General features: G+C 65.2%; 1 protein-coding gene across 1 annotated transcript; it reads left to right on the top strand.

The window, feature by feature from the left end:
* The first annotated feature begins 774 nt into the window (after positions 1 to 774).
* RAPGEFL1 (Rap guanine nucleotide exchange factor like 1) lies at positions 775 to 27,428 on the top strand. The gene is made up of 15 exons (XM_075911259.1): positions 775 to 1,456; positions 10,250 to 10,328; positions 12,020 to 12,170; positions 13,293 to 13,390; positions 14,146 to 14,258; positions 14,861 to 15,028; positions 15,554 to 15,651; positions 16,493 to 16,615; positions 17,240 to 17,418; positions 18,522 to 18,612; positions 19,552 to 19,602; positions 20,443 to 20,530; positions 21,132 to 21,196; positions 25,322 to 25,376; positions 25,824 to 27,428. The coding sequence occupies exons 1-15, from the start codon at positions 1,048 to 1,050 to the stop codon at positions 25,946 to 25,948; spliced, it is 1,893 nt and encodes a 630-aa protein (XP_075767374.1). The 5' UTR covers positions 775 to 1,047; the 3' UTR covers positions 25,949 to 27,428.

Raw genomic sequence — 27,428 nt, 5'->3', positions numbered from 1 at the left:
TGAGTGAATGGTTCCGTCTGACCTCAGAAGCTCCCCAACCTCAGAACTGGAAGGCAGCAGGCTCCCAACTCCCCTGGACTCCAGCAGAGCCAGAATACCCAGCAGGTCTGGGTCTAGGGAACTTGGGGTGGCAGGAACTCAGCTGGCATGGTGCCTGCTCCCTGTGACGGGCTTGGGGCCAGAGCTCCGCAGCCACTCGCCTGGGGGTGTTCCCCCTAATCTGTCCACCCAAGCCAGACCTTCCCCTGGTCTCTCACCCCCAAAGGGGCCTGATCACCCCAAGTGTGCAGTTCCCACCCCCAGTGCTGCCTCTGAAAGCCTCCTGTCAGAGCGCTGCCTCCCACATGTTCCCAGGGCTGTACCCCCTATGCCTATGGACCCCTGTGGAGACACCCCACCTGCCCCCCAACACACCGGGATCCCCTGTGGGAACACCCCACCTGCCCTACCAAACACACCCGAACTCTCCGTGGGAACCTCACCTGCCCCCCAAACACACCTGCCCCCCCAAACACACCTGCACCCCCCCCCCGTGAGGACCTCACCTGCCCCCCAAGCACGCCAGGACCTCCTGTGGGGCCACTCCTCCCCCCCACAAACACGTCCAGACACCTGTGCGGACACCCCGCCCCTCGGTGCTCCTGTGGGAACGCCCCCCCCCCCGGTCTAGCCCCCCCAGACCAAGGTGTTTCCCACGACACCGACAGGCGGGGGCGGGGCCGGGGGCGGAGCGACATTGGCCGGGGGCGGAGCCTGCGGCTCGTTACCTTCGCGGGGCGGAGGCAGGCGCGGGGCTGGTGTGAATCCCGCATCCCCGGGCAGCCCCACGGCAGAGCCCCACGGAGCGGGGCCCTGGACCCGCCTCGAGCCTGCGGGGACGAGCCCGCGTCACGGAGCGAGCCCGGGGCTGCCCGGCCCTCCCGCCGCCGGGCCCCATGGCCCCCTAAGCGCCCCACCCCCGCGGGGAGCCGTGCGCCCCGGCTGCGCGCCCCGTGCGCCCCGGCTGCGCGCCCCGTGCGCCCCCGCTGCGCGCCCGGCCGGCCGGGCATGAAGCCGCTGGAGAAATTCCTGAAGAAGCAGGGCTCGCACCTGGCGGGCCGGGCCGGGGCGGGCCCGGGGCCGCTGCAGCGCCGCCACAGCGTGTCCCGGCTGCTGCTGCCCGGCTTCCTGCGGGAGCCCGGCGAGGGGGAGCCCGCCGCGGGCATGGAGCCGGGCCAGCCCGGCGGGGACGGGCGCTGGCTGGAGCTGCGGCCCCCGGACGCCGCTCTCCGCTCCCCCTCGTCCTTCTCCTCCGAGGAGCTGAGCCCCGCCGGCGGGGAGCCGCCGCTGAGCCCCGCGCCCGCCGCCACCTGCTGCTGGCCCCCGGGGCCGCCCGACAGCCCCGAGCGCCTCCTGGGCGCGCTGCTGGAGCGGCTCGGGGCGGACCCGGCCTCGCACGGCCCCGGCTGTGGCGCAGGTAGGCGGGGGACTGGGGCTTGGGTGGGGGGAAGGGGCTCTGGCGGGGGTCAGCCCATGAGGTGTGGGTAGGATGTGGGGGGTCAGCCCACAGGGCCAGGGTGCAGGGGGTGAGCAGGTCGGGGTGGTCAGCGCATTGTGCCAGGGGGAGTAGGATGGGGGGGGGGGGGTCGGCCCATAGGATCGCAGGTGCCAGAGGGAGTAGGACGTGGGGGGGTCGGCCCACAGGGCCAGGGTGCAGGGGGGTGAGCAGGTGCTGGGGGGGGGGCGACTGACTCTTCAGAGGAGGTGGATGTAGCATGTGGGGTGGGTTTCTGTCACAGGTGGGGGGGGGGGACACGGTCAGGTCATTGGGGGAAGTTCGGGGGCCCTGCTGGGCACTCAATGGAGTTGGCAGGGCCTGGGACAACCATGGCCGCAGGGTGGGAGCCGAGGAGCTGTCCGCTTTGGCCCTGGGCAGCGTCATTGCAGGAGGGAGCAGCCAGGAGGCGCTGTGTCCGGGGGGGGTCAGGGCTCCCCTCTGGGGGGGGGATGCTCGCTGGGGAGGGCAGGGGGGTGCCATGGGGGAGCCCAGCGGGGCAGTGACTGGCCTCTCCTGCCCTTGCAGAGCATGGCCCAGGGCCCCCCTAAGATCCCAGGGGATGCTCGGCTGCGGGGGGTAGGGTGTTTGGAAGTGACCCACACTGCCAGGGCCCAGGTGGCATCAGCTGCACCGCGCAGCCCATGGACCTGCCCGTTGATCGTTAACGTTGCTCCGGTGCTAAAATTAGCTTCAGCGGCCCCAGAAGGCAGCTCGCGGGAGCGGGAGCCGCAGCCCTCGGCTGTCCCTGGGCATGGGCTTCCCACCTCACAGCCCAGCAGCAGATGGGCCATCTTCTTTGTGCCAGCCCTGCCCCTGTATTCTGCCGCCGCTGGGCTGTCTGGCTGGGTGGGATCGGGGTGTTCAGAGCGGGGGGAACCCCTGACTGGCAACGCAGGGGGCAGCGTTCGGCTGCTGGGGGGGTGGAATTGTCTGTGAAGATGGGGAGACGCCAGGCATGGAGCAGGGTTTCGCTGTGCAAGCTCCTTCCGGCACATCTCTGCTGATGCCCCTCGCTCCCGACCCGCAGGCCCCTGCCAGCTAACCCCAGATCCCTCTGCCCCAGCTCTGCCGGTCTCCTCAGCCCTGACCTGGACTTCCTGCTGTTTTGTGTCCCTCTTCCAGGCCCCTGCCAATTATACCAGGCTGGTTTGTGAGCTGTGACCCAGGCAGTGGCCCTACAGGCGCATGTGACCTAGACAAGCTTGGGGGCTGGGGTGCCTGGATGTCTCATGGGGCCATTGTCCTGCAAGCCCCTCATGGTGGCGTCTTGTGCCCCTGGAACCCATCCTATTCAAGTTGCTTATAAATATCTAGAGAAAACAGTGAGGTGGCAACATTTGCAGACGATACCAAACTGCTCGAGAGTTAAGACCAAAGCAGACTGCAAAGAGCTCCAGAAAGATCTCCCCAAACTCAGCGATTGAGCAACAAAATGGCAAATGAAGTTTAATGTTGATAAATGTGAAGTAATGCACATTGGGGAAAAATAACCCCACCTAGACATACAATATGATGGGGACTAATTTAACTACAGCTACTCCAGAGGGAGATCTTGGAGTCAGGGTATATAGTTCTCTGAAAACATCCATGCAGTGTGCAGCAGCAGTCAAAAGCAAACAATGTTAGGAATCATTGAAAAAGGGATAGAGAATAAGACAGCGAATATCTTATTGCCTCTGTATAAATCCATGGTACGCCCACATCTGGAATACTGCATACAGGTGTGGTCGCCCCATCTCAAAAAAGATCTCTTGGCATTGGAAAAGGTTCAAAAAAGGGCAGCAGAAATAATTAGGGGTTTGGAACGGGTCCCATATGAAAAGAGATAAAAGACTTGGACTTTTCTGCTTAGAAAAGAGGAGACTATGTGGGGATAGGACAGAGGTCTATAAAATCATGACTGGTGTGGAAAAAGTGAATAAGGAAAACTTATTTACTTATTCCCACAATATAAGAACTAGGGGTCACCAAAGGAAATTAATAGGCAGCAGGTTTAAAAGAAACAAAAGGAAGTTTTTCTTCACTCAGCGTACAGTCAACCTGTGGAACTCCTTGCTGGAGGATGTGGTGAAGACTAGGACTTTTAACAGGGTTCAGAAAAGAGCTAGATAGATTCATGTAGGTTGGGTCCATCAATGGGTATTAGCCAGGATGGGTAGGAATGGTTTCCCTACCCTCTGTTTGTCTGGAAATGGATGACAGGGGCAGGATCATGTACCTGTTGTATTCCCTCCCTCTGGGGCATCTGGCATTGGCCACTGTCAGCAGACAAGACACTGGGCTAGATGGACCTTTGGTCTGACCCCGTCTGGCTGATCTTATGTTATGTTCTTACCTAGCCCCGTGCCTGTGTGTGGACCCTGGCGCTTTCCCATGCAGGTGCTGAAACAACAGACTTGGGGAGTCGAGAGCCAAGCTCCCATCGACTGCAGTGGGCCAGGCTTGAGCGTGTCTGTGCAGGGGGAGATGGGGCCAAAGCACCATCCAGACCTGGACTCTCCTGTCTGGAGTGGGGGTGCAGCGGGCACCTGGGGAAAGTCCCGGGGCTCCTTTGTTTGGGTGCTTGGGAGCAGCGTGGGAAGGGGCGGAGGGGTCTCAGCCTTGGCTGCTTGCTGGGGGTGCAGCCTCCTGTCTGACTTCGAGCTCTGGCTCAGGGGGATCTTGGGTGGGATGAGAGCCTGGCTTCTGTTCTAGGAATCCCAGGTGGCAGATTGGATGCCTGTCTTTGCTCTGGCTGCCTGCCATACCCGACTGCCTTGTGCCTGGGCAATGCCAGTGGGTATGTAGGACTGGCGCTGGTTGGGGCATTGATTTCCTCAGGCCTCCGTGTTCTTCCTTAACCTCTCCAAATAGGACACACAAGGCAGGTGTGAGGAGTAGAAATCCCTCTGGCCATACAGCTGTGTAAACAGCTGTTGCCTTCCACCCCAGAGGTGGCTGCATTTTAGCATCAGGCGGAGCGGTCCCTTTATCTCTGTCCCAATGGGCTTGTGGGGCTGACTTCTTCTTAGACCGCTCTGAGGTCCTTGCAGGCACGCCATCACGTGTTGTAGGCAGATGGGGAAACTGAGGCACAAAACAAGGTGGTGCCTTGCATGGCACATCAGTGGCAGAGCTGGTTCCCCGTCACCACAGGACACGGGCCTCTGCGTATGTCACTTCCCCATGCGTTACAGGGGATGATTATCCTCTGCCTGTCACAACAAAGCCGGCTCTGGAGCAGGGGTTGAAATGTCAGGTCCCAGCCTGGGGGGTGGGAGGAGAAGGATTTCCCTGTTCCTGCCCCGCATCCCTCATCACAGGACCACCCCAGCGGCCGAGCCCCGGCTCCATTGTGCGAAGGATTTGCTTAATCTCCAGCTTGCTGGTGCAAAGTTACCTCGTGTGCCAAGTGGCTGGGCTTTGATTACTAGCACGGGGGCGTTCTGCTGCCGCTGGCTCGGGGCCAACGCTGCGCCCGCCTCGTGCGTCCCATCCCGGGGTCTCCAGACACCAATGCTCGCAGCCCGCCTCTCAGCAGCCCCACTGAGAGAAGGGAAGCGACTCCTCCGTGGTGACACAGTAAAAACGGCCGGACCAAGAACCGAACCCAGGAATCCTGGCTCCCAGCGCCCCCTCCCCTGTAATCACTAGGCTGCGCTCCCTACCCAGAACTGCAAATAGAGCCCAGGAGTCCTGGCTCCTAGTTGCCCCCTGTAACCACTAGGCACCACTCCCTTCCCAAGAGCCTTGGTTACTAGCTGTCATTTGCTCTAACCAGTGGGTCCTACTTCCTCCCTTAGCCAGAGATAACCCAGGTGCATATTTAAACTGCAAGCCCCGCCTTCTTTCGGCGTTGGGTGCTGTGGCCGCACCTCCTAGCGGGGCTTGGCCCATAGGGGCTGGGCATGGGGATGCTGGCACCAGCTCTGGAGGCCAGGGTGGGAGGGCTGCTGCCTGCTTGGTGGGCCAATGGAAGGCGTCCCCCTGACCATGAAGGGCTCCAGAGCCAGGCCCGCCTTGGAGGGTCTGAGATGTCAGCCACGGAGTGGCCCTGGGTGCGAGGGGGGTGGCTCCCAGTGGAGGGGCGGAGCCTGTCTGCCAGCTTGCGGCTGTCAGTGGGCGGAGTCAGCTCGGAGCTCCCTGCAAGTGAATAGTTGGGGGGTGGGGTGCACTGGCAGAGGTGCCCCCTTCCTCAGTAGGGCTTGTGGGGGGGGGGGCTCTCGGAGCACCCAGGCCAGCCCCCCTGCAGCCGCTCTCAACTCCTGGGCACCCAGAACCTCTGCCTGGCAGGAGCCCTGGGGTGGAGCAGCAGCCCCCATGCTCCTGGCTGCTCCCCAGGGCCTGCCCGGTGCCTCGTGCTCTGCTGGAGCCTGGGCCTCCCCCCCACCCCCCCCCCCCATGGAGGTTCCTGCCCGGGGAATTTCCCTGGGCCACTAGCTCCCCTCGGCTAGCAGGCAGGAGGGCCCTGGGCTGCCTTAGACTTTTGGGAAGGGGGAGGGGGCCTGAGTCCCTGGGCAGGAAAAGAGCAGCTGTGCACAGGTGCACCAGAAAGCCCCAGGGGCCACTGTGGGTCGGATACCAGGCCGTACGGCCCAGGTGGCCGGTTCAATTCAGCACCCCTGCTGGCTCCCAGCTGCGCTTAGCATCAGGAAGCCTCCATCTGTCGCCTGCTGCGAGGAGTCTCCGCTGGCCCTGGGGTAGCTTTCGTGGCAGGAAAACTGAAGCCCCCCTGTGTGTTCTGGGGATACCGCCGGGGGAGGGGGCCCACATCAGGATGCAGCTGCTTGGCTATGACAGACAAATGGACCAGCTGGCTGCCAGGGAATCCCCTTTTCTTTATATCCCCCCGCCTGCCGTTAGCCTGCGGGACTCACCGCCGCAAGGCAAAGGCTGGGTACAGTTCAGGAAAGGGTTAAATACAGCTCCTGCAATTTTCCAAAGGCCTTAAGGGTCCCCCCCCCCCCCCCCGTGCCCATAGAGCTCCCAGTTTTCACCCCTGGGGACAACAGAGGGAACATGTAGTGCACTCCATGCAGGGATCCAGCACAGAGCTGAGAGCTTCACCCTCAGGCATCAGGGCACAAGTCATGGAGAGGGTCAGGAAGGAACATTGCCAGCCACAGGCGGGGGCATGTACTGCATGGTGGCATAGCCTGTCCGTGCACCTTCCCTGGCAGTGCCTAGCCCTGCTGCTGCTGGGGACAGGCTGATGGACCAATGGCTGCTCTTGGCCTGTGCAGCCGGGGCACGCTGGTAGACAGATGGCCTAGGGGGAACGGTGTGACTCAGTGGGCAGGGCTGGGAATCCGGGTTCCTGGGTTCTATTCCTGGCTGTGCTGCTGACCTACTAGGCAAGTCATTTCCCCTTCGCTGCGTGCCTCAGTTTCCCCATCCGGCCTGTGTGGGTTGAGCCTGTGAGCCATGGGAGCCCCCAGCACCCTGGGGCCCAGCCTGAGCGGCAGCACCAAGGAGCTGCTCTAACACCCCTCCTGTCAATCAGCAGTGTGATGCCCTGTGGCAGGGGGTAGTGCACCAGGCTGCAAGGAGCCTGGGTCTCTGCTCTAGGGTAGCCCCAGGGCCAGGGGAGGGGGCGTTTGCTGTGGCTGGCCCAAGGCCGATCCAGTGCCCAGAACTCACCTTGGAGCCCCACCCAAAGGGCATCGTGCGGCTGGGTCCCCTGCACCCCGAGGGGGCAGCAGGCACGGGCACTGTGTGGATCTCTCCCTGTGGCTGGCCTGTGGCAGGGAGCTGGGCCAGGCCAGCACGGTACTGGGAATACCCCTCCACCGCCTCCCCCCAGTGTGTGACCTGCTGCCTGGAGCTGCCCCACACTGGGTGTGATCCAGCGCCCCCTTCCCCCCCCCCGGCCCAGAGCGGCTTGTTGGCCCCCCCCAGGCAGGGCTTGGCACGCGGGCAGGGCGCGGCGCGTGTGGGAGCTGCTGGGCCTGATCTGTAAACAAGCAGCCTGTTCCCTGTGCCCCCTGTTCTAACACGCTGAGACACTGCGCCGGGGTGGGGGAGGGGCGCCAGGACTCCTAGGGTTCTAGCCCCCGCTGGGGCGTGGGGGCGGGGAAGGGGGTTAGGGCAGCACATTCCAGGCCAGGGTGCCTGGGCGCTGATGCTGGCTGGGGGGGGGGGGGGGGGGGCAGTGCAGACTAGTGGTTATAGCAAGACACTGGGCGGCAAGATATTTGAGCTCTGCGCCTTCCGCAGCGGAAGCCTGGGCCGGGACCTGCTGCACAGCCCCCTGCCTTCCCCCCAGGGCCTGCCCTGAAATGACCCCCTGTGAATGGGGTTTGGGCTGGTACCTAACCCCAGCCCCTCCTCTTCCCTGCTGCCGGCCCCTCGGCTCAGCCCCGGTCGGCGCCTGGCGCTGGCCCTTTGCTCCGTGCCTGGAGGGCCCCCTGAACCGGCTTTTCTGGGGGGAGGGCTCTCATCTGACGCCCCGAATGGAGCGAGGAGCCAGCTGGGCTGCTGCGCCCCTTGGGTTTGCCTTGGCTCCCCCGGCTGGGCTGCTGGGCGCCTGGCACCGCCCACGCCTGCAGAGGGAAACGTGGAATTTTCTGCCTTGCGCCCACGGGCCAGCTGTGCCCACGGCAGCCAGGCCCTGCCGGTAACCCTGCCGGGGACAACAGCTCTGCCAGATGCAGCTCCCAGGTGCTGCCTGCCCGGCTTGTCCTGGCCCTGATGCATCAGCGTCACCTTGGGCAAGTCATGGCCCTGCTCTGTGCCTCGGTTTCCCCTCCCTTGCCTTGTTTGCTTAAATTGTGACCTGCCCGGGGCTGTTTGTGTCACTCGGTGGCACAACAGGGCCCTGGTTTTGGCAAGGGCCTCTAAGTGACAAATAATAATTTTGGGGGAGGGGTATTAACCGGCTTTCCTGGCTAAACCCTCCCTTCCCGGCAGCTGCGCTCAGACAGTCTTTTCCCCATGCTGTTCCACAAATCAGTGCTCCGCCCCAGAGGTGGCTGCTTTTCCTTTCATGGAAGGGATTAGCAGCAGGGAATCTTTTGTTCTTTTGCCTCCTGTCCTAACCTGCCTTGCGTGTTGTTCCACTCGGCTGCCGCGCTGCCCATGAGAGGCGGCAGCATCTCGGAATTGGGTGTGGCCTGCAGGCTCCGTGTGCTTTAACAGGGGGGTCTTTGCTCTAACGCCGGGCTCCCCGCACGGGGAACCGGCTCGCTCCGGCCATGGCGTTGCAAAGCCAGTGAATTCATTTCTGCCCTTGCTACCCACCTCCCTGCTGGGCAGCAGCTGCCTTGCCGGGGGTAGTAGGGTGAGGCCAGGCTCTGGAGCAGGGCTCAGCCCCTTAAGCGGGGGCCTCGGGGGTGACGTGTGTTTGGGGGGAGGTGTAGGAAGTGGGTGGGGGTGGGATGTGGAGGGGGGAGGTTGCGGGGGGCATATGGGGTGGCTGTAGGAAGTGGTGGTGTTGAAAATGTTGGCGTTGCTGCCCACAGGATCATGGGAGGGGCGTGTCTGACAAGGGGGCTGGATGCAGGGGGGCGGGGGCCGTGGCTCGTGGTGCAGATTCTCCTTGGCAGAGCCCCCGCGTGGAGGAAGAGGAGGTTGGGGTGGGGGCGGGGGATGAGGCGGGAGCTGGAGCCCGGTGGCGGCTGAGGGCAGAGTCCATAGACTGAGTGTGAGTCACAGCATTCCTGGCATGGGACAGGCAGGAATTGATACCAGCGGGCCCCGGGAGGTCAGGGACCCCACAGGCTGCCCCCACTGCCCTCAAAGAGGTGGGTGTGAGACGCCTGGTTCCATGCATGGTGCTGGGACTGAGCGTCTCCCGGTTGCCTGTGCCTCAGTTTCCCTGGTGGGAATAACACTGTGAGTCCACCCTTGCTAAGGACAATGTGAGATTAGCCTGTACTCATGAGCTGGGCCCTGGGCACCCCGGTGGCAGCATTGATCCTGCAGGCCAAGTGATTGTAAACAGCTCTGATGCATGCGTGTGTATGGGGGGATCGTGTGTGTGCCAGGGTGGCATGTGTGCAGGCTTGTGCGTGCAAGGAAAATGTGTGCGTGAGGGAGAGACTAGTGTGCCAGGGTGGCGTGTGTGTTTGCAAGGGACCGTCTGTCTAAGGGTGGCATGTGTGTGTCTGAAGGACCATGTATGCAAGGATGCCACACACGTGCATGGGGGACCATGTACACGAGGGTGATAAATGAGTGTATGTGTGTTTATGCACAAGGGATAGTGTCTGAGGGCAGCACGTGTGTGTGCACAAGAGACTGAGCATGCAAGGGCAGTGTGTGTGTGTGTACAAGGACAGTGTGTGTGAGCGACTGCGAGGGCACATGTGCATGTTTGTGTGTACAAGGACAGTGTGTGTGAGCAACTGAGTGTACGAGGGTGGCACATGTGTGTGTGCGAGGGCAGCATGTGTGCATGTTTGTGTGTGCGATGACAGTGTGTGTGAGCGACTGAGTGTACGAGGGTGGCACATGTGTGTGTGTGTGCGAGGGCAGCACGTGTGCATGTTTGTGTGTACAAGGACAGTGTGTGCGTGAGAGCGCCTGAGCGTGCGAGGGCGGGATGCTTGTGTGCCGAACCTACCAAATCCCTGGGGGAAGGGATGGGTCTAATTCCCTCTGACTAACACGTGTGATCACCGTGTTTGTGCCTCCACCAGCGCGTGCCCTCCCGGGCGAGACCCAGCTGGGCAGGGCAACAGGCACGCCTGCCTTCCCCCGGCTAACTCGGCCCCGTGTCCATCTCTCTCCTAGACATGCTGCTGGACGACCTGATCCTGACTCACTCGCTCTTCCTGCCCACCGAGAGCCTGCTGCAGCAGCTGCACCGGCAATATCCTTTGGGGCAGCCCCCGGGAGCTGGGGGAGGGGGGCAGGGGTGCTCGGGGGAGGGGCGGGGGGGTCTGATCCGCTTCAGACCAGGGTTCTCACCTCTTCCCTTTCCGCAGCCGAGCTCCCTGCCCTGATCCTCTTTGCCTGCGTCTGTTCAACCTCTCCACTGGGCCGGGCTGGTCAGTTTCCCCACTGGCTGCCTTGATTCCCCCCCCACCAGGGTGTGAAGCCTGATACTCCGGGACCCCCCCGCCCCATCTGCCCGAGGGAGTCTGTCTCTCCTGGCGTGTTCCCGCGTATCTCTGCAGACCGCTGGCTTCTCCAGCCTGAACGTGGCCCTGACAGGCTGTGCCCGTCGCACCAGCGTTGGGCGGGGGGCAAGGGTGTTACATTGCGGGTAATTGACTCGTCGAGTAGTCGATGGAATTTCCCGTTGGGGCTCTTGTACATTCCGAAGGAGGAATGCGGAACTCGCGTCCGGCCCGGGGCAGGGGGAAGTCCCGCTGACTCCGGGCTGCATGCGGGTGCCTGCTTTGAAATGTACGAGAGTCCCCAGCGAGGGCTCTTGTGCATTGCAAAGCCATGGAGCCCGGGGTCAGTGGGGGACTCAGAGTCCCCTGCTTACCCTGGGCTCCATGCTGAGCTGTGGATAAGGTACCTGCTTCTGGAGCCGGAGGTCTGGGGTTCAAGTCCTCCTCACCCAATGTGGGGTCACCTATGATGAGCTTGGCGATGGATGGTCCTGGCACCCTTTGAGCAAAGGATGGATAAGGGGGGCCCAGAATGTAGGGAGGTTGGGGGGGGGGGCCCCTCCAGTGGCACCATGGATAAGGTACCTGCCTGCAGAGCCAGAAGTCAAGGGTTCAAGCCACCCCCCCTCCCCCACCTGGGGGCAGGCCTCTGCCCAACCACTTGGCTCCAGCAGGAGGTGCTCACTGGCTGACCTTGTTATGGTAGGGTCTCCCAGGACACACTGTGCTCTGCTGTGGGAGCCAGGCCTGCACATGCTGGTTTGTTATGGTAGGGTTACTGGCCAGCTCATAACAGGGCTGGTCTCAGTGCCAGGCTGCCCATGTGTTGCACGGTCCATGCAAACACCCGTGGCGGGGCAGGGGCAGGATGCTCACAGCATGACTGGGAAGCAGGGTTGGCTGGGGGACCAAGGTGTCCTTCACTTCACTTCAGCCAGGAACCCTGGTTTGTTCCAGGCCAGGCCTGCCTGAGCAAAACACCCAGAGCCCAGCCCTCGACTTTGCTTTGTTCAGCCGACAGCCTCCTGCTTACCAGCTGCCCCTTGGGCAAACAGCAGCGTGGCCCACGGCAGGCGGGACTGGGGCCACCACTCCAGCCAGGCAGGGGGGGGGGGGCTCCCCTGGCCTCCCTGGCACCAATCTCCTTTCCCCCCTCCCCCTGCAGGGCGTACCTAGGTACCACTCCCCCAGGGACCTCACTGGGGGTCACTCAGCCAGGGCAGGGCCTGTCCTTCCGCCTCCCCGTGGGGTCACCCTGGTTTGCCCTGCCGGAGGAGCCAGGGCCTGGGGAGCAGGCACGCAGCTGGGAAGTGAACCCAGGAATCCAGGGCCCAGCAGCTCTCTGCCCAGGCACGGGCTGCCCCTCCTCCGGCAGGGGCCTCTCGCAGCCCTTTTCTCTTCCCCAGCTCCTGGGTCTTTTTATCCTTAACCCGGTGCCCACCTTCCTGCTGGCGTCGGGGGCCCCTTCGCCCGGCTGGCAGGAGGGTGCCGGGCTGCCGAGGAAGCGGGCCGTGCTGAGCGTGCTGCTGCACTTCCTGGAGACCTACCAGGGAATCCTGCAGGAGGAGGAGAGTGCTGGGAAAGTCATCAAGGTGCGTGGGAGCTGGGAAGGGGCAGCTTCACCCTCCCCCCCCAATCCTGCCCAGTGCAGGATGGGCCTGATCCTCTTTGCCTGCGTCTGTTCAACCTCTCCACTGGGCCGGGCTGGTCAGTTTCCCCACTGGCTGCCTTGATTTCCCCCCCACCAGGGTGTGAAGCCTGATACTCCGGGACCCCCCCGCCCCATCTGCCCGAGGGAGTCTGTCTCTCCTGGCGTGTTCCCGCGTATCTCTGCAGACCGCTGGCTTCTCCAGCCTGAACGTGGCCCTGACAGGCTGCGCCCGTCGCACCAGCGTTGGGCGGGGGGCAAGGGTGTTACATTGCGGGTAATTGACTCGTCGAGTAGTCGATGGAATTTCCCGTTGGGGCTCTTGTACATTCCGAAGGAGGAATGCGGAACTCGCGTCCGGCCCGGGGCAGGGGGAAGTCCCGCTGACTCCGGGCTGCATGCGGGTGCCTGCTTTGAAATGTACGAGAGTCCCCAGCGAGGGCTCTTGTGCATTGCAAAGCCATGGAGCCCGGGGTCAGTGGGGGACTCAGAGTCCCCTGCTTACCCTGGGCTCCATGCTGAGCTGTGGATAAGGTACCTACTTCTGGAGCCGGAGGTCCGGGGTTCAAGTCCTCCTCACCCAACGTGGGGTCACCTACGATGAGCTTGGCGATGGATGAACCTGGCACCCTTTGAGCAAAGGATGGATAAGGGGAGCCTAGACTGTAGGGAGGTGGGGGGGCTGGTGTGGTGGATAAGCTGCCTGCAGAGCCAGAGGTCAAGGGTTCAAACCAACCTTTCCCCCAACATGGCATCACTTAACACAAGCTGAGGATCAGCTGGGGACTCCACAGCTAACCCCAGGCTCTACAGCACTTCAGCATTTTAAAGGAGCAGCACCACACAGATGATCCCCAGCTCAGCTATGTGGCATTGCCACCTGGAAGTACCCCTCCCCCCGCTGCCCACAGCTGACAGAGGTAGCAAGGGGGTGGGGGAGTCGACTAGTCCTTAACATCCCTGGAGGGGGGTGATGCTTTGTGCCCCTACACCTGCCCGGCCAGATCTGAGCTGGGGGAGCCCTGCTGGCCAAACAGCCTAAGAACCCCCCCTCCCCCCCCCCCAGGATCTCTACCTGCTGATTATGAAAGACGCCTCCCTCTACCCAGAGCTGCAAGATGAAATCCTGAAACTGCACCAGCTGGTGGAGACGGTGGAGCTGAAGTGAGTGACGCAGGGTCCCCTCCGGGCTGATGGGCACGGCGCTGCCCCCGACCATGGCCATGGCATCCAGACTCGGGACCCCCTTGAGCTGGGCTCTGGCTGCTCCCACCCACACATCCTGAGCTGCCCCCTCTCGGTGCTGCAAAGCCGGCCCTGCCATGCTGGGCCTGAGATGTTAGGGGCCAAGGGGTTGCTCCTGGGGGACACTAGATGGCACCCAAAGATATTTATGGAGGAGGGGCGGAGGGTGTTGTGAAAACTCCGTGTGGTATAATCCCCCACCCTGCAGCCCCTCCCCCCCCGGCACTCACCCCGACGCCTGTCCCCTTCCCTCCCCCGGCACTCACCCCGAGGCCTGTCCCCTTCCCCCCCGGCACTCACCCCGAGGCCTGTCCCCTTCCCCCCCAGCACTCACCCCGACGCCTGTCCCCTTCCCCCCCTGGCACTCACCCCGAGGCCTGTCCCCTTCCCCCCCCCCGGCACTCACCCCGAGGCCTGTCCCCTTCCCCCCCGGCACTCACCCCGACGCCTGTCCTCTTCCCCCCCGGCACTCACCCCGAGGCCTGTCCCCTTCCCCCCCCGGCACTCACCCCGAGGCCTGTCCCCTTCCCCCCCCGGCACTCACCCCGAGGCCTGTCCCCTTCCCCCCCGGCACTCACCCCGATGCCTGTCCCCTTCCCCCCCCGGCACTCACCCCGAGGCCTGTCCCCTTCCCACCCCGGCACTCACCCCGAGGCCTGTCCCCTTCCCTGCAGGGTGCCTGAGGAGAGTCCCCCACCCAGCAAACAGGTGAAGCCACTTTTCCGGCACTTCCGGCGCATCGACTCCTGTCTCCAGACCAGGGTGGCCTTCCGGGGCTCAGATGAGAGTGAGTGTGGGGGGGGAAGAGGGGAAGTGAGATTCCACGTCCGAGCCTCCCTGCCGTGGCAGCAGTGCTGGGGGGCAGGACGCCTGGGTTCCATCCCACGGGGGGGGGGGAGGGCAGGCGGGTGTAGTTCCTCAGCCCCGGTCACAGGTGCCGGGGTCCTGCCCCGGATGGAGCGTGGTGGGCACCCGACGGGACATGACCGGTGCCTGCCTGCCTTGTTGTGATCCTGTCAATTGCGGTATCAGCCCGTGGGCCTGGTGGCGGAGCAAAACGTGGGCCCTGCCCTTGCTGACCCCTCTGTGCCTCGGTTTCCCCACCTGTAAAGTGGGGGGCCCGCGGATGAGCAGGAAAAGCTTTAGGAGCCTGGGAGGGAGGGTGCAAAGTGATGGGGACAACGATCCGTCCGCTGCCCCAGGTCTGATCTCCTCTCGCCCCATTCCTATGGCCACCCCCGGCGACCTCCCCGGCCCCCCACAAGCCCATCGGTGGGGTGCTCTGGGCCTTGCTACCCACTCCCACCGTGCCAGCAGGGGGGAGAATGGGCCTGGGGCTGCCCCCCCGTAATCTGCAGCCCCACTTACCCCTCCCGCCTCTCCTTGCAGTCTTCTGCCGTGTGTACATGCCCGACCACTCCTACGTCACCATCCGCAGCCGCCTCTCCGCCTCCGTGCAGGACATCCTGGCCGCGGTGACGGAGAAGCTGCAGCACTCGGAGGAGCAGAGCGCCCGCGAGGAAGCCCTCGTCCTGGTGGTGGTGGCGTCGTCTGGAGGTGACTGGCCTAGGGGGTGACACCGCGGGGGCTCGGTTCCCCTGGGCGGAGGGTAAATCTGAGCAAGGCACGTTCCAGCTTCCCGGGGGCCTTGGGGGACCGTTACTGGGGCAGGGTCTGGGCCGACATCGCTGCCCTCTTGCTCCCTGCTGTGGATCAAACCAAGACCCTGCCAGCCCCCTCGGGGTCTGCCCGATGCACGGTGAGCTCGCGGTGACGTCCTCTCTGGGCACCAGCAGGGGGCGCTCTGTGTGGTTATCTGGGCACAGGGGCCACGCCGGGTCTCTGGCTGAGGGGCGGGTGCAGACACGGGCTGGGGGTGGCTGGAGAGAGCAGCTCCCCAGGGGCGTCTGGGCAGGCAGAGTGTTTTCCGGGTGGCCCTGGGTGTCTATCCTGCGGGCACTAGCCAGCCTGAGCAGGGAGCCTGGGCAGAGGGAGGTGTCCTGGGTTGGGGGGGAGTGTCTGGGAGATGTGGGGAGGGGGAGCTAACTCCGCCCCTCTTTCCTCCCCCCCCCCCCCCCCCAGAGAAGGCCGTGCTGCAGCCCAGCGAGGAGTGCGTCTTCACCACACTGGGAATCAACAGCCACCTCTTCGCCTGCTCCAAGGACGCCATCGAGTCCTTGGTGAGACCCCCGCCCCTTCCTTACCCAGCCCAGCTTCCTGCTGGTAGCCCGGAGGGGCCACATGGTACCAGCAGGGCCACAAAACAGAAAGGGGCTGGAACCCAGTTTACTGCCTATGCCCTCCCGTTGGAGGAACCCGCCAGAGTTTCCCTTCTCCCCCTCGTCCTATATCCCAGGTTCTATTCGCACCCCAGCCCTGCCAAATCTCCTGGGTTTCCCAGTCACTGCTTTAGGAAACAAATCTCGACCCCCGGATCGCTGCACTTGCACTGAAATGCAGCCACTTCTGGGGTGGGGCGGGGCCTGGCTGCCCAGCAGCACAGGGTGGGGATTTAGAAATCCAGCACCGAGCTCTGAAGCTGCAGGGGGCAAAGCGGCGGCCCCAGGGCTGGGATGTGGCCAGGCACCGGGGGTCAGTGCCCTGACTCTTGCAATAAGCATCATGAAATCTTAAAGGGCTCCCAGGATCTGACCGCTAGGCAAGGCAGCCTTTGGCATGCAATGCCACTATAGTTGCTGGACCAGTCTTCATGTGCCCCGGCCCCTTGGCGCTACGTGGAGCAGCAGCGCAGGTGCCCTTTGTACCAGGGACGTGTGGCCATGGGGCTGGCACAGGGCTGCTGGTCTTAGCAAAGGGAGACTGGTTGCTTTAGCCGTGAGGTTCTCTCCCCTTCTGAGCACTTACGGGTTGGAGGAGAAACTCCCGTCCTGGAATGCACCGGCTTTTCCCGCGGATACGGTTCCACGTTCCCGTCCGAGGGGTTGCTAGAGGGGCCAATCCCCCGAGCACCTTGCCCTCTCTCAACACCGCCTCATGGCAAGTCACGCCCCCTCCCGGCAGGTCCCACTCCCCGAGGAGATCCAGCCCTCGCCGGGCGACACCGAGATCCACCGCGTGGAGGCTGAGGAAATAGCCAATCACATGACGGCCTTTCACTGGGAACTCTTCCGCTGCATCCATGAGGTGAGCTCGGAAGGGCCCGCCTGCGCATCCCGGGCCCGTGTGCATGGACAGGCCAAGGAGACACGGAGTGGGGCATGCAACCTGCAAAGCAAACGGACAAAAACAACCCCTCCCCCATGTGCGGTGGAAAACCTGCATGTTTTTGTAGGCCCTGAGCCTGGCCACTGGAGAGAGGAGCAGGGGTCTGGTTGGGTCAACAAAAAGGGCAGTTGGACAATCCTCTGCGTGGAGTCAAACGCCGTTTTGGTGCCCAGCTCTGAGATGGGGCCTTTGCTCCTCTTTGCTGATTTGAATCCAGCTAAGGACAACAGGCAGCAAATGCCGTTCGCTTCGGGTGGGTCTGTGGCCCAGACGTGGCATGAGTTTGGTGGGGATCGGTCACGTTCCCAGAAGACAGGTGGGCCAGCACTGACTGGGCCCCCTGCTGCCAGGCAGATCACAGGGCTCCAGAGTCTCTGGTCCCCCCGGGGAGGTGGTCAATGGGGCAGAGTGTGGGGCTTTGCTATAGGGGAGGGGGTTGGGGAGTGGGAACAGGCTGAGGTCTGAGCTCAGGGTTCGGGCCGTGGTGCAGGTGGACCCGGCTGTGGAGTGATGCCGGCTGTGTCTCTTTCCCGTGGTTTGCAGCTGGAGTTCGTGGACTACGTCTTCCACGGGGAGCGGGGCCGTCGGGAGACAGCCAACCTGGAGCTGCTGCTGCAGCGCTGCAGCGAGGTGCAGCACTGGGTGGCCACCGAGATCCTGCTGTGCGAGTCGCTGGGGAAGCGCGCGCACCTGCTCAAGAAGTTCATCAAGATCGCAGCCGTGTGAGTGCCACGGAGGGTCCTCCATGGGGCCCTGCACGGGGCTGCGACAGGGATCCCTCTTCCCCTCGCAGTCCCAGACACTCTCAGTCCCTCGGCCACAGCTCGGCATTGCGGGGTGCCCAGCTGGCCTTGCCCGTGTGGGGAGCTGGGACGCCTGCAGTAGCCTGGAATCAGGGCATTGCCTCGTGCTCAGGTCAGGTGTGAACATTGGTGCTGTTGCAGCCGGAGGCTGCAGGGCCCTGACTGGGGAGGCACTGGGGAGGCTCAGTAGGGGGCGCTCTCCCCTGGTGGGCAGTGCTGACCCCAGTGCCCCAGGGCAGCACTAGGGGGCGCTGTGCTGCAGGGCCCGGACTGAGGGGCTCAGTAGGGGGCGCTCTCCCGTGTTGGGCAGGGTTGATCCCAGTGCCCCAAGGCAGCACTAGGGGGCGCTGTGCTGCAGGGCCCAGACTGAGGGGCTCAGTAGGGGGCGCTCTCCCCTGGTGGGCAGGGTTGATACCAGTGCCCCAGGGCAGCACTAGGGGGCGCTGTGCTGCAGGGCCCGGACTGAGGGGCTCAGTAGGGGGCGCTCTCCCGTGTTGGGCAGGGTTGATCCCAGTGCCCCAGGGCAGCACTAGGAGGCGCTGTGCTGCAGGGCCCGGACTGAGGGGCTCAGTAGGGGGCGCTCTCCCCTGGTGGGCAGGGTTGATACCAGTGCCCCAGGGCAGCACTAGGGGGCGCTGTGCTGCAGGGCCCGGACTGAGGGGCTCAGTAGGGGGCGCTCTCCCGTGTTGGGCAGGGCTGATCCCAGTGCCCCAAGGCAGCACTAGGGGGCGCTGTGCTGCAGGGCCCGGACTGAGGGGCTCAGTAGGGGGCGCTCTCCCGTGTTGGGCAGGGCTGATCCCAGTGCCCCAGAGCAGCACTAGGGGGCGCTGTGCTTCAGAGCCCGGAGTTCTACAGTGGGATCCAATGGGGATGAGGGACGCTGGTCAAGGGGCTGCTCCTCACTTGCCCCCAGGGTCCCAATGAGCCAGGCCCAGCTGGAGGGCTGCGGGTTATGTGCCAGGATCTGTCCTGCTTTAACCCATTAGTGCCTGGCCCCTGAGCCTCCGGCTCTGTGTCCCCAGGTGCAAGCAGAACCAGGACATGCTGTCATTCTACACCGTGGTGATGGGGCTGGACAACGCGGCCGTCAGCCGGTTACGACTCACCTGGGAGGTAAGGGGGGGGTCTCTGCTTGTCGGCGCAGAGTCTGGGACCCCCGTCAGGCCGGGCAGGGCTCCCCATGGCTCGTGGGAGCCAGCCAGGTCACTTTGCCCTGACGCCGTGGACTGCACCCAGCCTGGGGCCGCTCTGGAGAACTCAAGGGTGCTCCTGGAAACAGGAGGCTCATAGGGGGAAAACTCCTCTTGTGCTCAGTGCTGGCCCCAGTGCAGCCCTAGGGGGCGCTGTGCTGCAGAGCGGGGCGGGGCTCAGTAGGGGGCGCTCTCCCCAGCACTCTGGGCTGACCCTAGCGCCGTGCTCGGGGGCTGGGCTGCTGTGTCCCAGAGGCTGGAGCTTTTTGGAGGTGCTGAAGACCCTACCCACAGCCCTGTCCATCGGAGTTGGGGTTTAACCTGATGCCCAGGCTGAATTCCAGCCTTGGCCTTGGCCCTGCCGTTTCTCCTGTGTACTTGGTGCCGGCGAGGCACCACAGCAGTGCACACAGCCGCCATCGTCCACCCCAGAGGTGGCTGCATCTCGGTGCTCGTTCTGCAGCTGCAGAGCCTGTGGGGAGCCCAGGGGCTGTTCATCTTCCTCTTCCTCCCTCCCAAGGAACAAACCCAGGAAAGAAACACTCGGCCCCTCCCTCTGCTAACAAGGGCCCTGCCTGTCCGCCCCTTCCACGAGAGAGCCCTGCCCAGACTCCGGATTAGCGGCACATTCCTGAGCCTCCCGCCCCCTCTCTGGGGAGGGGTGACCTGCCTGGGGATGGTGCCCACACCTCCGCCCCTGCAGTGGAGCCGAGTCGCCCAGGATGCCCGTGTGCCGGGGACACCTGGCAGTTGGCAGCGAGCGGCATGGCATGGGGGTAGCTGCTGGAGGCACTGGTGCTAGGAGGGGGAGGGGAGCCTGGCCCCGGGGCTGGGTACCCACCGGTTCCTTTTTGTTTTTCAGAAGCTTCCCAGCAAGTTTAAGAGCCTGTTCCGGAAGTTTGAGACTCTGACGGTGAGACCCTCCCCTGGGGGGCCGGGCTGAGCGTGCGGGGGGGGCGTCCCTGGCTCACCGCTCTCGCGCCACGGTGCTGGGGGGCAGGACAGGGCACCCATGAGTGTTTGGGGAACTTGGCACCTGCACGGGTCCCCATGCAGCTCGGCTCCAGCAGCAGTCCAAGGACACAGCCGAGAGCAGGACAAACACGAGGGACTGGGGACCGTCGGGTCGATGGCCCTGCTCCTGTGCTGGGGGGACGGGGGTTGAGTGGCAGCACCCGAGCGGCTGCTGGTGGGAGCGCAGGCCACAGGCACCCCGCTGTGCGGCAGGAACCGCCTGGCTCTCGCGCCCTGCCCCCCAACGCCAGCCTGCATCTGCCCCTCACTTGGAGGGGGGCTGGGCGGGTTACCCCCCTCTGCGCTCAGGACATGGCGCTTGGCCCCCATCTGGTGGCACCCCCGGTGACCCCTCCAGAAGGGCCCTGCTCTCAGCTATGGATTCGAACCAGTAAACTGAGGCAGCCGCACTGGGCTCACTAGGCCGTGCTGCCTCGTCGGGGCCGAGCCGGGCGACTGGGCAGCACGTGCTCAGTGCTGCATGGAGACCCCCTTGTGAGGCCAGGGCTTTGCCAGCGCGGGGATGTTAGCCAGGCCTGGCTCCCCAGAGCAGAGCCTGGAGTGCCAGCGGGCTGGGTGCTGGCGAGGTTCAGCCGGGGCCCCCGAGGGGTTTGCCCTGCTGCCTCTGGCTGCATGTCCCAGGCCTGGCCCTGGCTCTGAAGAGCCCAGTCCCTTGGGCAGTTTGGCGGGGGTCCCTCTGGAGCCACCCCTGACTTGTGCCCCCTCCCCACTCCCGCAGGACCCCTGCCGGAATCACAAAGCCTACAGGGAGGTCCTCTTCAAGATGAAGCCACCCCTCATCCCTTTTGTGCCGCTCATCCTGAAAGGTGAGCCCTGGCCAGCAAGGAGCGCTGGGTACGGTCCCCCCCGGGAAGCGCTACCCAGTGGTTACAGCTGGGAGAAGGGGGGAGTGGGGCTTTACAAGGCTCCTGTCTCTGCCTCCTGGGGTGCCTTCTGCCATGACTCACTTTCCCCAGCCTGGCGCTTTCCCTTCTATGTCAGTGCTGACTCCAGTCAGGGGGCGCTGGGTTTCCTGAGCTCTTGTCACTCCCCCAGGGCCTGGCCCCTTTGTGGCCTCATTTCGATTAGGCAGAAGGAGCCCTGCCTGTGCCCTTCCCTCCCCCACTGCCACCTGCTGGGATTTCCCCATGTGCACTGGCAGCTACCGGGCTCCACCCCAGAAGCAGCTGCATTTCAGTGCTGGGGCACTAAGGATTCTGGGGACTCCCTTCTGCCCTCAGGCAGAGCGTGTGACTCCAGGGCCAGCACAGGCCCCAGAACCAGCAGCCCTGGGAGGAATCCCTCTGTCTCTAGCTCTGAACTGGGGCCTGGCCAGATGCCCATGGGGAGGGGGGCTCCCGGAGAGATGGGAGGCCGGAGGCCGTCTGGCCTCTGCTCACCTCGTCCCTCTCCCGCTTTGCCCCCCAGACCTGACGTTTGTGCACGAGGGCAGCAAGACGCTTCTGGACGGGCTGGTGAACGTGGAGAAACTGGTGAGTCCCCCTCCCCCTGCCCCGCACGCCTGGGTTCTTTCCTGGGCAAGGCCCTACCTCTCCGTTAGGCGTGTTAGGACGATGCCCCAAGGAGCTCGCACAGGCTGGGAGGGGAAACTGAGGCAGGGGGTGGGGCCAGGACTTCGCCGGGCTCATCCCATGGCAGAGATGGTGAGGGACACCCCTCCACAACCCGCCTTGCAGCCCCGTGTGCTCACTCCAAGCCCCTGGCCTGGCTCTGAGAACAGCTGGCGTCTGGGCTGGGCTGGGGGGTGTCTCAGCACCAGGCCTGCAGGGCAGCAAGCTTTGCCTTTGTCAGGACAGGCCCCCCCGCCCCCCACTGCGCCCCTGCCCCCACGGGATTAGCCGCCGTTGTCCTGGGAACGTCCTTCATGCAATATTCAGCCCGGCGGGGGGGGGGGGGGGGGGGGGGAGTGTCGCAGCCAGCGGGGGCGGGGGGCGGCGTGCAGCCACATGGAGCCAGCGTTGCCATGGCGACCCCCTCGTTCCCCACAGCCCCTCCGGGGAGGTGCCAGGCGCTCGGCTCGTGGGGTCCTCGAGCTGCTGCTCGGCACAGAGACCGGCTGTGCCAGCCTGGCTGTGACCCGGCCGGTCTGGTGTAAACGGAACAACCGCAGGGCACCCCCCTCTCCCCGCTCATAGCTGGGGGGGTCTGGCTGAGCGATCCCTGCCCCCCATGGCACCCTGCTCAGGTTTGCCACAGGGCTCTGGGCTGGCTGGCAGCAGAGCACCGGGATGCTGCCCCTGCTAAGGCAGCCGCTCCGTGCCCTTCGGCTGGGTCCCCCGGTGCCCGTTAGATGCCCACCAGGCATCCCCTCCGCCAGCTGTACCACCCCCGCCCCACCCCCACCTGAGCTGTGCCCGGCGGGTGCCAGGTTCCCCTCCCCTCCCCTCCGAGCTGTGCCCGGCATCCCTGACACTCCTCCAATCTGTGCCAGCTGGGAGCCGGACATCCCTGCCCCCGCCCCCCTGAAGCCGAGACCTCCCCGGGCATTGGGTGCAACTGGGGCGTGAGGCGCGGGGCCGTGGGGATCGCCCCTTGGATGTGAATTGTGCAGCCTATGACCCCACGCGAGGCGGCAGCTCCTCTGTGACGGCCACCCAGGGCTCCCCGCGGCCCGGCTGCCCCAGGGCACGGAGCACGCTCCACCTGCTCCCGAGCGCCGATCTGCCTCCCGGCCCCCTCGTCCCAGGGGCTGGGGGGGTAATGTTCCCCACACGGCACCCTGTCCCCTCACGGCCTTGCCCCTGCCTATGGATCGGCTGGAAAGTCTGTTCCGGGGCCTCTCGACCCAGCCCTACCCAGCACCCTAGCACGGGGCGGGCGTCTCCCTGCCTGGCGCCCAGCACTGGCAGAGCCCAGGGGCTGTGCTGCCTCCCACCCACGCACCCCGCCCCGGCGGGATCTGGGCGCCCTCTCTGCATGCCAGGGGGAGGAAGCCAGGGCCCAGGCCTTGCTACAACGCTGGGGTGGAATTGCCCCTGGACGACCTGCAGATCACAGCCCCCCCAGAGGCTGCAATTCAGTAACAGCAGTAGGAGCTGGGTCCAAATCCCCCCCCCCCCCCCCCCCAGCATCTGCAGCCCCTGCAGGGACGCGTCTCTCTCTCCGCTGGGGTGTCTGGCGCCCTCTGCTGGCCTGTGGGTGCAGGACTCAAAGCAGCTGCTTGTTTTTTCCCACGCCTGCAGGGTGGCTGGGTGGGCCCAGAGTCAGGGGTAGGGGTCTGTGCTGGGCAAGGGGGGGGCTCTGCAGAGGGGTCTGTGCTGGGCGAGGGGGGGGCTCTGCAGAGGGGTCTGTGCTGGGCGAGGGGGGGCTCTGCAGAGGGGTCTGTGCTGGGCGAGGGCGAGGGGGGGCTCTGCAGAGGGGTCTGTGCTGGGCGAGGGCGAGGGGGGGCTCTGCAGAGGGGTCTGTGCTGGGCGAGGGGGGGCTCTGCAGAAGGGTCTGTGATGGGCGAGGGGGGCTCTGCAGAGGGGTCTGTGCCGGACGAGGGGGGGCTCTGCAGAGGGGTCTGTGCTGGGCGAGGGGGGGCTCTGCAGAGGGGTCTGTGCTGGACGACGGTGAGGGGGGGTCTCTGCAGAGGGGTCTGTGCTGGGCGAGGGCGAGGGGGGGCTCTGCAGAGGGGTCTGTGCTGGGCGAGGGCGAGGGGGGGCTCTGCAGAGGGGTCTGTGCCGAGCGAGGGGGGCTCTGCAGAGGGGTCTGTGCTGGGCGAGGGGGGGGCTCTGCAGAGGGGTCTGTGCCGAGCGAGGGGGGTCTCTGCAGAGGGGTCTGTGCTGGGCGAGGGCGAGGGGGGGCTCTGCAGAGGGGTCTGTGCTGGGCAAGGGGGGGCTCTGCAGAGGGGTCTGTGCTGGACGAGGGCGAGGGGGGGCTCTGCAGAGGGGTCTGTGCTGGGCGAGGGCGAGGGGGGGGCTCTGCAGAGGGGTCTGTGCTGGGCGAGGGGGGGCTCTGCAGAGGGGTCTGTGCTGGGCGAGGGGGGGCTCTGCAGAGGGGTCTGTGCTGGACGACGGTGAGGGGGGTCTCTGCAGAGGGGTCTGTGCTGGGCGAGGGGGGGCTCTGCAGAGGGGTCTGTGCCGGGCGAGGGCGAGGGGGGCTCTGCAGAGGGGTCTGTGATGGGCGAGGGTGAGGGGGGCTCTGCAGAGGGGTCTGTGCCGGGCGAGGGCGAGGGGGGCTCTGCAGAGGGGTCTGTGCCGGGCGAGGGCGAGGGGGGCTCTGCAGAGGGGTCTGTGCCGGGCGAGGGCGAGGGGGGCTCTGCAGAGGGGTCTGTGCTGGGCGAGGGGGGGCTCTGCAGAGGGGTCTGTGATGGGCGAGGGTGAGGGGGGCTCTGCAGAGGGGTCTGTGCTGAGCGAGGGGGGGCTCTGCAGAGGGGTCTGTGCTGGGCGAGGGCGAGGGGGGGCTCTGCAGAGGGGTCTGTGCTGGGCGAGGGCGAGGGGGGGCTCTGCAGAGGGGTCTGTGCTGGGCGAGGGGGGGCTCTGCAGAGGGGTCTGTGCTGGGCGAGGGGGGCTCTGCAGAGGGGTCTGTGCTGGGCGAGGGCGAGGGGGGGCTCTGCAGAGGGGTCTGTGCTGGGCGAGGGGGGCTCTGCAGAGGGGTCTGTGCCGGGCGAGGGGGGGCTCTGCAGAGGGGTCTGTGCTGGGCGAGGGCGAGGGGGGGCTCTGCAGAGGGGTCTGTGCTGGGCGAGGGCGAGGGGGGGCTCTGCAGAGGGGTCTGTGCTGGGCGAGGGCGAGGGGGGGCTCTGCAGAGGGGTCTGTGCTGGGCGAGGGCGAGGGGGGGCTCTGCAGAGGGGTCTGTGCCGGGCGAGGGCGAGGGGGGGGCTCTGCAGAGGGGTCTGTGCCGGGCGAGGGCGAGGGGGGGCTCTGCAGAGGGGTCTGTGCCGGGCGAGGGCGAGGGGGGCTCTGCAGAGGGGTCTGTGCCGGGCGAGGGCGAGGGGGGGCTCTGCAGAGGGGTCTGTGCCGGGCGAGGGCGAGGGGGGGCTCTGCAGAGGGGTCTGTGCTGGGCGAGGGCGAGGGGGGGCTCTGCAGAGGGGTCTGTGCTGGGCGAGGGGGGGCTCTGCAGAGGGGTCTGTGCTGGGCGAGGGGGGCTCTGCAGAGGGGTCTGTGCTGGGCGAGGGGGGGCTCTGCAGAGGGGTCTGTGCTGGGCGAGGGGGGCTCTGCAGAGGGGTCTGTGCTGGGCGAGGGGGGCTCTGCAGAGGGGTCTGTGCTGGGCGAGGGGGGGCTCTGCAGAGGGGTCTGTGCTGGGCGAGGGGGGCTCTGCAGAGGGGTCTGTGCTGGGTGAGGGCGAGGGGGAGCTCTGCAGAGGGGTCTGTGCCGGGCAAGGGGGGGCTCTGCAGAGGGGTCTGTGCTGGGCGAGGGCGAGGGGGGGCTCTGCAGAGGGGTCTGTGCTGGGCGAGGGGGGCTCTGCAGAGGGGTCTGTGCTGGGCGAGGGGGGGCTCTGCAGAGGGGTCTGTGCTGGGCGAGGGCGAGCTCTGCAGAGGGGTTTTCCTGGCTGGCGGCTCACTGCAGTGACTGCCAGTCTCATCTCTGTGCCTGGCTAGGCTCTGGCAAAGCTGGGAGCTGCCGTGGGGCCAGGCCCGGCACCCCGGTTGCTAACCGCTTGGCTGCCTTGCTTTGCAGCACTCGATAGCGGAGAAAGTGAGGACAATCCGGAAGTACCGCAGCCGGCCCCTGTGTAAGTACGAGCCTCCCCCGCGGGCTCCCCCCGCGCTGCGCTCCAGGCAAAGGACAGGCCACGTAATTTCCCCCCGCAGCTCCTGAGGGAGGGCGCTCCAGCCCGGGTGACTCGGGGTCGGCAGTGCGGCGTGGAGCCTTCGGCCCTGCTCAGGCACCCTCCCGCGATGGAAGCTGCCACCTTTCCGGCGGCGGAGACTCTTCCCTGTGCCATAAACCCGTGGGAAAGCCGACGTGGGCATCTTGGGAATTGTCCCAGCTGACACGGTCAGGCCACTCGGGCCGGGCTGGCAGCAGCCATGTTTTGCCCCGGGGCAGCTAGCAGCCCAGCAGCCTCTCTCGTGGGGGCAGGAGTGGGGGTGGCTGAGTTCCATCCGGGAGGCCGAGCAGCGCCTCCCACTGGTGGGTGCTGGGACTGCGCCCTGACGTTTCCTCTTCCTCCCCGCAGGCCTCGATTTGGAGGCGTCGCCCAGCCAGCTGCAGACCAAGGCCTACGTGCGCCAGTTCCCGGTGATTGACAATCAGAACCTGCTCTTTGAGCTCTCCTACAAGCTGGAGGCGAGCAGCCAGTGACAGCCGCCGGCCCTTCTGCCGGTGGGGGGGAGCCCCACTACAGCACTTTGGCCGGCCCCGGCTCGCTGGACTCCCCTCTGCCGAGGGGGCGCGGGGCCATGGCACTTTGTGGTTTACAGAGTCGGCTGGACTATAAACACACGGCCCTTCCCCATCCGGAGTGGGGGGACCCTGCCGTACAGCCAGGGCAGGCCGGGACTGGCTTTCAACTCTGGGCCAGGTGCCCACGGCACCATCTGGGGGACCAGGGGGATGAGCGGGGGACACTTTCCCCTCTGCCAGGTGCCACCGAGGTGGGTTGGAGCCACGTGGGGCAGCACACGCTCTGGGGGTCAACATTCCCCTTGGCAGGCCCCCGTACTCCCTCAGAAGCCCGTCCCCCTCTCTCTTCCCATCCCTCTCCCCTCTTCCTCCTCTCCTCCCTCCCCTGGCCACAGCAGCGTCATTCCTCCCCGGCTGGCTCTTGGAGGGACCGGGACCCGACTTCCCTGTGGGGACGCCCTGAGCATGTGTCAGAAGGCAGAGAGGCCCCTCGGGAGTAGCACTGGGGAGAAGCTCTGGTGTCAGCATCTCTGCCTCCCGCAGCTGCAGGCTCCGCCCGTCCCTGGAGTATCAAAACCCTGGCCGCTTGGTCCCTAGGCGTCTGACCACTGTAACTGACGCAGGTGGGCCTTGAACCTGCAACCTCCGGAGCTCGAGCCTAACTCCCTTTGCCAGCCTCCTGGGGAACCTCAGCCAGGGGTGGGGTAGGAGAGGAAGAGCCCCCCTCCCCTCCTGCCGGTGTTGTGAGCTGTGCCACAAGGAAGGCCTCATAGTGCGCGGGGGGTTTGGTTGCTTTTTCCATTGGATGCCCCCATCCCCACTGTCTCTCCCATCCCTGCCCTTCACTTACATGGAACCAAGGGCAGGGGCTGTGGAATACCCTGGCCAGTGCTAGGAACAGCTGTCTGACCCCATTGCCTTTCAACCCTTCGAAGGCTACGTCTACACTGGCGCGTTCTCACGCAAAAACTCTTCCAGAAGAGAGCGTCGACACGGGCATGTGCTTTTGCGCAGGAGCATCCGTGCCAGTGTGGACGCTCTCGTGCAAGACATTCATGTTGCCTGTCTACACTGGCCTCTTGTGCAAGAACAGTTGCACCAAAGGGCTTATTCCTGAGCGGGAGCGTCAGAGTTCTGGCGCAAGACGCCCTGATTTCACACAGTAGAAGGTCCGTTTACTTGCGCAAGAACACGCGGCCAGTGTAGACAGGCAGCAAGTTTTTGCGCAGGAACAGCCGCTTTCGCGCAAGAGCGTGCCAGGGTAGACACAGCCTTCCTGTCCACCCCATGGAGCAGCCTGTGCCCTGAAGCATGGCCCGGCCCTGCCTCCCCCTGGCCCCCAGCCACCCCCACTGCTGCAGCAGGGATATTTCACCAAGGACAAAGCCAACCCCCCACCCCCATCATGCCCCTCAGTGGGGTGGGAGCCGCTCCTTAT

Source organism: Pelodiscus sinensis, chromosome 29 (genome assembly GCF_049634645.1).
Source record: "Pelodiscus sinensis isolate JC-2024 chromosome 29, ASM4963464v1, whole genome shotgun sequence".
NCBI lineage: Eukaryota > Metazoa > Chordata > Testudines > Trionychidae > Pelodiscus > Pelodiscus sinensis.
This window is presented reverse-complemented; position numbering and strand designations above follow the sequence as displayed.

What these genes read in the sequence shown, in the direction of transcription:
- RAPGEFL1 (XM_075911259.1), top strand. Translation starts at nt 1,048, where the DNA reads ATGAAGCCGCTGGAGAAATTCCTGAAGAAGCAGGGCTCGCACCTGGCG. An exon ending in CGGCCCCGGCTGTGGCGCAG is followed by an intron (nt 1,457 to 10,249) that starts GTAGGCGGGGGA and finishes TCTCTCTCCTAG; the next exon opens with ACATGCTGCTGGACGACCTG. An exon ending in GGTGGTGGCGTCGTCTGGAG is followed by an intron (nt 15,029 to 15,553) that starts GTGACTGGCCTA and finishes CCCCCCCCCCAG; the next exon opens with AGAAGGCCGTGCTGCAGCCC.